This window comes from Anneissia japonica, unplaced genomic scaffold (genome assembly GCF_011630105.1).
Source record: "Anneissia japonica isolate Jap-2015-1 unplaced genomic scaffold, ASM1163010v1 scaffold3474_len973312_cov172, whole genome shotgun sequence".
Taxonomy (NCBI): domain Eukaryota; kingdom Metazoa; phylum Echinodermata; class Crinoidea; order Comatulida; family Comatulidae; genus Anneissia; species Anneissia japonica.
Window position 1 is genome coordinate 425,476 of NW_022747780.1, and position 11,665 is coordinate 437,140.

The following is an 11,665-nucleotide window of genomic DNA, read 5'->3' on the forward strand; positions in this document are numbered from 1 at the left end:
CACTGAATGATATTATATGTTTGATATTTTCTAAATAAAGATACCGTAAATGGCAAATACCAGTTAGAATGGATACTAGTTTGAAAAACAACACCTTTGATTTCTCTACTTGCACACCTGTCTGTCGCCCTCATGCATCTGAAGCTTGATAATCTACTACTGGCCAGATCTATTGTAAAGTTTTGCACAGATTTTGATATTACTTGAGTCAAAGTTGAATAAAATAAGTAGATAACTAGTCTTTATTTAACCAAGGCAATCAAAAGGACGCACATCTCCACTCGCGAACATAGCATGTGCGTATATAGTCCTCTGATTTTTACTGTGGCATTGACTCCGATGCTAGTTGCGAGTACAGCCATCAATTATTAGTCTATGTGTCCCATAAGTTTTATGGTGTTAGTTACTATGTTATTAATTTTGGGTACTTTGCAGTGTCTGTTATATCTGATTTCTTTTGACCACATGCTTGTTAAGTGCTTCTATAAACTATAAGTTGATTCGTGAAAATTTACCAACACAATGAAAAGTCATAGCAAATGAAATTTACAATTTTTATAAAAATTGATGTTCTTATATAACATTAAACTGTCATTTTGACAATGTTGGACTAAGGTGCACAAAATGAACACTTGAAGGCTAAATATGTATTTTTTCCTTCTTTAGATCTACATGTTAGAATACTTTTAAGGGTAAAAATATGATCTTCGCATCGATGCTTAGATCTGAAACCTCCGTGGACTTATGAAAGCAAATCTTTACTTTCAATAAAATAAGAAATATGTAGAGAAATAACTCTGTTAAAAATTTTCGAAACATAAGAAGTTAGTGAAATTCCACTATAATTATTAAAATCTTTCCTGTCTCCTGCTTTGAAGATTGGGACAATTATACTTAAGTTCCATTCATTTGGAATCTTTACAATTTGGAATAATTAAGGATTTATTACGTAATCCGTTAACCTTTTATTTCTCAGAAAAGAAAAGCAATCTTTATCCATATTAGGTTCACCTAGCCTTTGTAACCCCACCGCATATAATTTCAGTCCAACGTCAATGCAAAAATTCATTAGGCCTTTGTAAAACCACCGTACGACGCACGATTATCATGACAACCGACACACGCGTGGGTAATTGTCACATGCTGATTTTTAATTATGGTTTGGTTGCTATGGTTTTTTTGACAATTAGTGTGTAGGGTCGCGCGGCACGTAAAATGTCAATGCCAGAGTTATATTCTTTGATGTCTCAAGATGTGCGTCCTTTTGTTGAATTGCCTTGATTTAACTTTTAAAGTATGTCTAGAAATAATAATAATAATAATAATGGTTAAAATGAGAGTATCACTGTAAAAGTAGGAGTCACCCGATTGTAACTTGCATAAGTGGTTCAATTTCTACTCAAACTTGCATCTCATTGTGAACTCAAATGTTATCTACTTGATTCACTCGTATTAACCCGTTTTCATAATTTATAAAATGCAGTTTGTGATAAGTAGGCCATTATTAATGCTCTAATATTAAGGGCCATTTACTTTTTTGCAATTAACATATTTAAGGAAAAGAGGTTAACAGTGTATGTACAGGTATAATAATAATTCGCCAGGAGCCAACCATCGCAAATTTGTCATATGAGCAAAAAAGATGAAGAAACCGGTAAGTAAGTATACTATTAGGTAAGATAAAACCTATGATCTCAAATTGACAATATCATCTATTAAGTTTTCTTTCAAGGGGAGAGAACAGTTGCACGAGTGGCCACAAGAAAGAGTACATTTTGTTTACCTAATATTGAAAAAAATCTGTAATCCTAAAAGGAGTATTAAAATAATCATAACTTCTCTAATATCTAAGCAAATCTTATTGGAATACGAAATAAAAAAAAAAAAAATAATCACCATATAGAATTTTGTAATACCAAAATCTAATTTTGAAATTTTACCAACAAATGTAAGGTTTTGCCAGAACCGATTACAAATTTCCAAATTGATAAGTACAAGCAAAAAAAAAAAAAAATAAAATAAAATTTTTTTACCAACCTGTTGTTGTCAGATACATGTTTGTTGATTTTCCTTAAATGATTTTTCATTGTTTTTCATTACTTTATATAAATCACATTTGACAAAAAAAAAATTTAATTGGTGTTTAGGCATATATGCAGAGATCAGAGATTTTTAAAATTATATTTGAAGCTGTTAAGAATGTATATATTTTTAGTATTATCAGGAAGCTTAGTCCATAATTTTGGTTGAAAGTAAAAAAACTGAGTGTCATCTAGCACGGGATAGACAATCAGTAGTAGACGTATAATTACTTAAAGAGAAGTTACTTACTTACTTACTTTAAAACAGTCTGGTTAAAAACACCTGCGCAGGTGATCAAGCTTTTCATTTCAAAATAAATATATTATTAGTATTAAAATTATATATAGTATGTTGAAATGTTGTATCACAATATTTATATATATATGTTTTATAGAAATAAATTGAATTGAATGGACTGTTATAAACCTGGGTACTTATGAAGAACCCAACACCACAACGCTCAAGATGTTAAACAATTTATAGATTGCACTCAAGACAGCAGTAAAATATAATGTGAAAATAAAACTGAGTAAATTTATAATGTAATAACTGATTTGGACAAATGTTAAAATGCATGTTTTTTTTTTCTTTCAACAATCCTATATTCTCCAACAATAAAATCATCATAACATTTTTTTTTAATCATAAAAAAATTCAATTATTGTTAATAAGATCCTGACAACATACATTAAATAGTTTTGTGTAATAACTTACTTGAGAAAATGCATAAAATAAATTACTCTGTCTGTCTTTCCAATTATATTGTGAAGTTTATAGGCATATCTTGAATATTCATTCAAGCAAGTAATATTTCTCTAGGGAAACAGTATTTAAAAATATCATTGGAATCCTTTTTTTTTGTACAAACACATTTCATAATATTGCTTTGCCTCATCTTAATCAAGCAAAAGTTGAAATATAGAGGGTGTTGCGTGGTAGGTATAAGATTCTTCCTAATCAAGAAAATAATTGCCTGGATTTAATATTCATTAGTTGATTCAGATTCTTGCCTGCAGCGATACAAAAAACAAAATGATATGATCAGCTTCTAAAATTCATTTTACAGAACTGATTGCCAAAGATTTGCTTGAAGACTATAAATTAAAAGATTTCCATATTTTGGCGGCAAATTTATTAATGCAGAGCATTGAGATCGTAGCAAGAATAATGATGACTCGTTTGAGTGTCTTCAAAGTAAACATAAAAGCTGTTAAGGACAGGAAAATTATGCAAATTAGTTCATCATTAACTCTTAACAAACCCAAGTTACATTCTTTTAATGGGGTTCCTAAATTCTATATGTTAGTGTGGGTAGTAGTTTGACTTTTGGATCAGGATCACTACAACATCAAGAATAAAAGATTAACATCATAAACCAGCGTACTGGTACGTAAAAAAGTTTAAAACAAAAAAAGAAGTATAGGCAGTTCCATAGCATGAGAAGTAATTACTTCTAGATGTCTGCGCATTTGTGACTTATGAGGCCGATGTTTGCTTTGAAGTGTCTTAGACCTGTCAAGGATCTCACAGAGGCTTGCTTGAGATTTCTTCTGGATTTGCTTAAAAAAAATAGGCAATTTTTTTGAAAGCTATGCGTGAGGTCACAAACCTTAATTAAAATACAGTCAAGCATCGATATAACATACACCTCTGCAGTGAATACATTGATACAAAGTGCCACTTTGATATCCCATTTAGTTTCCTTCAGTTTCTACTGAAGCGGAGTCTAACAATGTGATGATCGCTACGGCATCGCTAGCGCCAATAGTCGTGTTTGTACATGTTTCGAGAAAATAGCACATTAAAAAAGTATGCATGAGGGTGTGAGGTCAAAAGTTAAATGCGTGAGACTCCTGCAAGATGCGTGAGACTTGACAGGTGTGGTGTCTGCCACATTCGTGACACTGGTATTCAGTTGACCTTCTTTGCTGCACGCTTTCCTTTAGCGCGAGAGATGCGCTTCTGCTAAAATGTTTTTCATTCCGTCCTTCAGTCTGTTCATCCAAGAGGATCTATCCAACGCTTATTTTACCAATGAGACCGCATCAATGTTGCATTGTTTTAACAATATTTTTAGAGTGTTTTTAAACCTCTACATGATCTTTCACCTGAGCTCAGTTCGCCATATAGGAGTTGCTTAGGAATGCATTAGACACCCAAGGTAAAGCAGAATGTGGATAGTCAATGCTGAGTAGTATAACACCTGAATATAGAGAAAGCTCTGCGACAAATATGTTTGATGATGCTACACCTCAGGGTAGCGCTAAACTCACTCCTGGGTAGTGCTACACTAGATAGTGCTGGTGAGTGTGGGTTATAAGTATTACAGTATGTTGATAGTCAATGCTGGGTAGCCTAACACCTGGATAAAGAGAAAGCTCTGCTACAATTAGTAGCAACCATGCTACATCCCAAGGTAGTGCTATACTCCAGGGTAGTGCTACATTAGATAGGGAAAGTTGTGCTACACTGGGTAGCTGCTAAATATTGGTTATGGTTCTACTGTGCGCCATAGTGAAATCCTACACTGGGATACGGAGGCGACGCAAGCCCAACAAAAGCCAAGTCCATATTGCTACACTCCAAAGTAGTGCTTGAATAGTACAACACTTTGTCGTGAAAGTAATGCTACAATATTCTAGGTTACAACACTATAAACTTTTTAATGGCTACACCCCATGGCAGCGCTACACTATGGTAGTGCAACATTGGGGTAGTGAAAGCTGAGTTGATTTTGCTTCTTAGACAGTGTAAAACCTGAGTAGTGAAAGCTATGCTACACTAGGTATGCTACAACACTGAGTTGGTAAAACTGGAGAAGAACAATGGGAGAGTTAAAATAATAGAATATTTAATCCTTGTTGAAGCCAGGCTCAGATGGACAAATTTTGTTGATATGTTTTATGACTGGCTTTTCTAAGACACAAAAGCGTATCTGACAAAAAACTTAGAAGCCGTTAATGAGATACAAATTTTTGAATATTTAAAAACTTGGGGGAAAAGGAAAAGGTTGTAAAAGGAAAAGGTTGTAAAAAAGGTGGTTATGCCCCATTTGCCCCCCTCCCCACCGATTTTAAATATACAAAATATGTATCTCATTAACCGCTTCCGAGTTTTTCATCAAATATGCTTATTGTCTTAGAAAAAATCAGTTCTACAACATATCAAAAAAAAATTTCCTCCGGAGCCTACATTAGCTTATACCAGTAACACCTGTTCCAGATCATCCACCACATACACCCCTGTCCAGTTAACTGCAACGATCACATCATTCTTTGGCAGACTTGGTCCAGAGAATTTATAGGCTTCATAGAATCTTGAAAATAGGAGCGGCCATTTGAAGCGAGCATAGTCAACGACATCTTCCTTTACACGCATTCCCTGGACATTATCCCGCACCTGTCTCTTATACACATCTAGATGTGTATAAGAGACAGTACCTATGCCTACAGCAGATGATTTTTTTGCCGTAAAACCAAAATAGTTTCATCCATGCCGACATTCCGGTCGGTTAGCGTGAACCCTGACTGAACTGTGCAGAAACTTCACATCGATCTTCGCATCGCGATGTAAAACAAAATGTCGGAAAACTTTTCTTTGACGCATGCGCATTTGCATAAATGTCTACACACACACATACACACTACACACAATAAAAAACATAGGAAATAGCAAGAGTGATTACAATAGTTCCTATTGCATTACATGCATAGGAACTAAAAATCTACATTATAGATATTAGTCATCCAGAAAATTGCTGAATCAAAATATTTGCATCATTACCTTCTAGTCTCGAGCCGCCAAAGAGCAGAAGCCAGATAACTTGCAGACAGTGCCTCATTTTGGCGGTAAAGCAGCGTCTTGGGAACATCTTGCAGAATTTCACAAATGCTCAACCTTTCCGAAAATCTGTTGGAAAACAAATCTGTCAGCTAATATGCAATATATAATATCTGTGGGCAGTGTTTACTGAGAAGTTGGGCAAATTAAGGTGACTTTGGAGAAACAATCAATCAATCATTTTAATTTGGATATTAACGATATTTAAACAGCACAAACAACCAGGTAGTGCGTCCATAAATGTCAGTAAAACAAAAAAAAACCAAAAAATACACTGTTATAAAACAACACCCATATTAAAAAAACAGAGGAAAAAATTAATAGTACAGTGTTCACGATGTGGGTTTGAGTATAAATGCAATTATAGTATTAAGAGCAATGTCATGTCTGAAGGCGAGACTTATTATACTTTGTTTCGCAAACTTATATTCTTAATCATTGTCAGACAAGAGCGAATAAAAAATAAAAATTAAATTTTGTTTTTTTATTTAGCAAATGGTTTTGCCAAAAACATCCAGATGAAGGAGTAAATAAAAATAAAATATTGAATGCAAAGAGTGTAGTAATGGCATGGTTAAATTCTTTAAATTTATATAATTAGGAAGAAGTATACACATCTTATTTTTGGAGACTTCAAAGCAGCGGCGGGCATAAAAAAAAATAAAGAAAAACTTTAAATTTTTTTTTAAATTTCCGTTTTTACGTGGCTGCATGTGCGTTAATTGGCCAAAAATAAAATGTTATTTTTTTATTCAAAATTGAACATAGGAATAAAAAAAAATGAAAAATTATTTTTAAAAAAAGCATAAAGGTTCATTTGAATCGAGTTAAAACAAAAAATGTAATATTTTATAAAGAAAATTATACATAATATAACAGCATACAGAGGAATTTAGTACATAATAAATATGATTGTGGAGATTAAATAATTATAAAAAGATTAATTACTTTATTGCTCAATCAATTATTCTGTATGTTTGGCAAAAAAAAAAATGTATACACAATCAATAAGTTATACAATACATCAACACCACATGCTGTCTAACACATGCATCATTTTAAATCCTTCGGTACTAATTACGCCGGTTGATGTAAATAAAAAATACAGCTAATAACAATTGTAATATAGGCTTGTATGCTGATAGATTACTTACGGTGACAAAGACATAAGCTCTGTTAACAAGTCCACAACATCAAAGGCTGTATTGTTTGATGCACCACCTGTAAGAAAAGCACAGAGTTGCACCACCATGCGGTTCTGACTAGTAGCCAGCAAGCATAGGCTAGCGTCGTGTTTCAACATCTTGCGTATAATTTCAATAGCAGATTTTGGCCGAAACTTTTCATTGATACCGTCTGGTTCAATTTCACGGCTGGGTTCAGGGTAGGAGACGGTGATTACCATCAACAGTTTTTGAAATATTTCAGAACTGAAGTGTTCCTTTCGTTGAGGGCAAGCGATATCCGCATCTTTTGTGCAATCTGAATGACCTTCACGTACTGAGGCTTCTGTGGTATCCACCACAACTTGCTCTCGGATTGGAGCATCCAGATGGGAAGTCCGAAATTGGTCTAGACTCGCAACTGCCAGGAAATCTTCAGCGGCTGATTTCACAAACATTGATGAATCATTCAGGCAGTTCCATGCTACATTAAACGCTCCTTATTAAAAAAAAGAAAACCATTATTTCTAAAAATATACGTATTTGTATATTTTTCTAATATTCAGACAATACCAGTATGATATGATATGATATGAATAGATAATATAAAATTATTTTTCCAATATATAAACATTTGAAAACTGGCTGTACAATTGCAATAAAGTAAAATTATATTAAAGTCAGGCTTTTGATATGTTGAACAACTGATTTTTCATAAGCGAAAAGCATATTTGACAAAAAAATTGGTGACAGTTAATGAGATAGATTTTTGAATATTTAAAAACTGCAGGAAAGGGTTGGGGGGGGGGGAAGGGTGGTTTAAATATTAAATAAAATATCTGTATCTCATTAACCATTCCCGAGTATTTTGTTAAACATGATTTGTGTCTTAGCTATATTAGTTTTACTACATATCAATTTTTTCCCCCTCCAGAGCCTGATATTAATTCATAAATATTGATAAAAGTATTATAATGTAAATAAACATTGATCATAATGCATTAGACCCTAACCTAGTTAAAATTAACCTATTTGATGTATACTATACTTAACCTAGTTAACTTTGGCCTACTTAAATTTTAAAAAATTATATTAATCACCAAATTGCTGCTAATTAGCTGTTAAATTAGAATTATCACAAGGGCACATGACTATTTACGAAGGATTTGCGACTCCCTGAATTAACATTTTAATTAAATACGCAAGACAAATACATAAATTTCCGATAAGGTAAAACCATTAAAGACGTAAAAAAAATTCTTACCAACACTCTGTAGAATGACATTAAATGATGAAATTGCACTAGCCTTGCTTACTGCGTCAAACCAGGCACAACGCACCGATGCATTTTCCCATAAAAATACCCCACGTGCAAACTCAAGGTTAAGTTGTAGAAGATGATTCGGAGGACCTACTATCACCGGCGAAGCATCTAAAACTGTCTCTTTAATAGATTTGTTAAATAGACTTCCATCATTCTGGCTACATTGAAAAAATGCAATGGAGTTGACAATGTCAAACTTGTTGGTGATAGCGCCCTCGCACAAGATGGCTAGTAGTTTGAGTGTGAATGCTGTTCTTGTTGCTACTGGTTTATGGTTGACGCAATCAGAAATAAATTTTATGACCGGTGATGACTGTTCCACTAACTTCAAATAATATTCTGTATTGAAATAAATAGATGAAGAGATAAAAATTTGGTATTTTCTAGCAAAATGTGACAGGACCCCAAGATAGGTAGGCAAGCATCATAACCACCAATCAGAGCAGCGTTATATATTGCACCCATCTGGAATACTGGATGTGCAAAATATACCATAGTTCCCTGGGTATAAGCCTAACACGGGCATAACCACACCTCCTACTTTTCAGAAATATTTCTACCAATGAAACTTATTACAAAGGAATAATTCATTCAAATAGATTTCATACCTTTTGTTTCTGACGATGTCCTAAACCAACCCAACAATTTCTCAGCCGTGGTATCATCTTGAAAGCATTCATCGGTATTTAAAATAAGATCAAGAACCCGCGGAAGCAACTCAATACAGGCGTGAAATGTCATCATCCAGCCTTATGCATTACACTCTTCAATATTTCCCTACAGGATTAAAATGATTTTTTATTTATTTCGTGGTCTTTAGCGGGGCTACTAAAGTGGGAGGGCTCTTGTTGTCACTACGCATCATTAAATATAAACAGCTGAACACGGGGGGGGTAATGAACCCCCCGTGTCAAAGGCCAACCACGCTTATTTTATGTGTAGGTACACTGTAGTTCAAAGGGATTCTATCTAATAATATTTCAAATAAATAATATCAAAACAAATTATAGATATAGTGCAAAGAGGCTTTAAGCATTATGTGCACTATAAACCTATAATTATTATTATTTAGAAGAAAGTATATTTAAAATAATTACAGTATATCAATCAATTGTATCACTTATATATCACCATTCCAACAGTCATTTTTACACTTGGCATCATATACTGTATATAATATATTGTACATTTTGTTTATTTTGTTGTATGGAAATCTCTTTCAAAATAAAGTATTGATTAATTTATTGAATAAATGAATGAATGACTGAATGAATGAACGAATGAATGAATGAATGAAAGAATGAATGAATGAACGAATATAGTTCAATCTGTCCAATGATCCTGCTAAACATTATTTTTTTACAGCAACAAGACATAGCCTTTAGTGTACAGTATAGTAAATATTAATCACATACAATATTTTTTAATGCCCATATATAGGCATGACAAAATCATATTACATCCATATATGGGCATGGTGTCATATCAGTCATATATGGGCATATGTCATATCACAGCCATATATGGGCATGATGTCATATCACAGCCATATATGGGTAAATTACATATATATCACAAAAAACCTGAGAGAATGTACAGACAATAGGAGTGCTTTAAATCATCCCACCTATGTTTACACACACTATCTAACGGTTAGCAGCATCCAGATGAATAACATATGCGCTCACCGTTGCATTCATACAAGAAAATCCCTGATCCAAATATCAAGATGATGGTCGGGGTCACTGGCCTAGAGAAAACTGAAATGCGTACGTCTGATTGGTTAATGAAAGAAATAAGATCAACTTGCTTTAAACCAATAGCGTTCGAAACTGATGCAATATGAATGTCTCTAAAATTCAAAGATAATAGTTTACTTAAAAAAATACTTCAAATAAAAAAAAAACTGAAAATTGATATAACAGTCACAACATCAAAATAATGTTAATAATCAATAATTCCAAGATTCTATTACAAATGACAGCAGTTCACCCAGGAATATAAACAGCACTGTATATGTTTATCTGATTTGCAAATCGTGTTTAACTGGTCTAATACTGAAATCTCAGAGGTTTCAAAGAATTCGCCAGGGAGTGAAGGTGTTACAAATTCTGCTAACATGTTTGCTTTTGTATCCAAACTAGGTTAATGAGGTGATGCTCTTTTAAACCTATCATGTGGAGCAAAATCATCATTATTTAAAGGTCAACGATCCAACAGAAGAATGACCTAATAAATTACATAATAAATTAATATAGGAATTTATAAAGAGCATTTTTAACAAGGGATGCAAGATTCTGAAAAAAAACATATGAATCTTTTATAAAATAATCTTATCTGGTAGAAACAAGTACAATGTGTTTTATGACATGTTTGAAAGTGGGCCAATAAAACAATGCTTCGCTTATATCAACAGCCATGCATCAGCAATTTACAGGGTAATTTAACTAATATTTTAAATAATGTTGCTCGTAGCTTGCAGTAGACAAGTCCGTACTGCTCGGCGCCACAGTATAATTGGTAGAAAGCACGAGATATAATTCAGTCATCTAGAATGGTCCAGATAATAACTTTATCTTGCATTAACAGCAGTGATTCTATCAAATCTATTGTTATTGCCTCCACCAAGGAGGTCATATATTCACCCCTGTCTGTCTCTCTGTCATTCTGTCTGTCTGTCTATTAGCAAAATTATGCAAAAACTAAGGAATAGATCATCATCAAATTTCTTTGAAAAAAAACTATTATATGCCTATATATAGTCATGATGTACCTATATATGCTATTAACGTGATGTCATCATGACCATATTTAGGCATGTCACGTGTTTTTGTCCAATCAAATTTGATAGTCTGGACAGGACTTAAGAGATGCTTTTTGGAAAGAAAAGATCAAAGGTCAAGGTCTTGAAAATTCTATTCTCCCCCCCCCCCCGTTGATCTCACCCTCGAGCATAAAAGAAAATAATGGAATCACCCATACAAGGAGTATTGTTCAGTATCAAATGATATGCAATATAAACCATTCTCGGGTTTCCTACAGAGACCCCCCAACCCAACCATCTCTAACTCCATGCCATTGTGTTCAGGGAATACACTTTATCGAAGATAACAGTGGATACATAGTTCTAATAATGATGTGATAATGATAGAGTAGTCACAGAGAGAATTCATTAAACAGTATGCAACAATGAACAATTCTCAGAAATCCATCTCCAGAGACCCCATCACTAACCCTTAGTGTAATTCAATACCAT

The 11,665-nt window shown here is 33.5% G+C and overlaps 1 protein-coding gene across 1 annotated transcript in view; it reads right to left on the bottom strand.

Moving 5' to 3' along the window:
- The window catches only part of LOC117120598, a 45,442-nt gene that overhangs the window by 28,073 nt on the left and 5,704 nt on the right, over positions 1-11,665 (bottom strand). The window contains exons 2-5 of the mRNA XM_033265627.1: positions 9,018-9,186; positions 8,350-8,748; positions 7,077-7,584; positions 5,866-5,991 (exon numbers count right to left, since the gene is read on the bottom strand). Coding sequence (XP_033121518.1) covers positions 5,866-5,991; positions 7,077-7,584; positions 8,350-8,748; positions 9,018-9,153 — 1,169 coding nt within the window. The 5' untranslated portion in view covers positions 9,154-9,186. The remainder of the gene's footprint in view (positions 1-5,865; positions 5,992-7,076; positions 7,585-8,349; positions 8,749-9,017; positions 9,187-11,665) is intronic.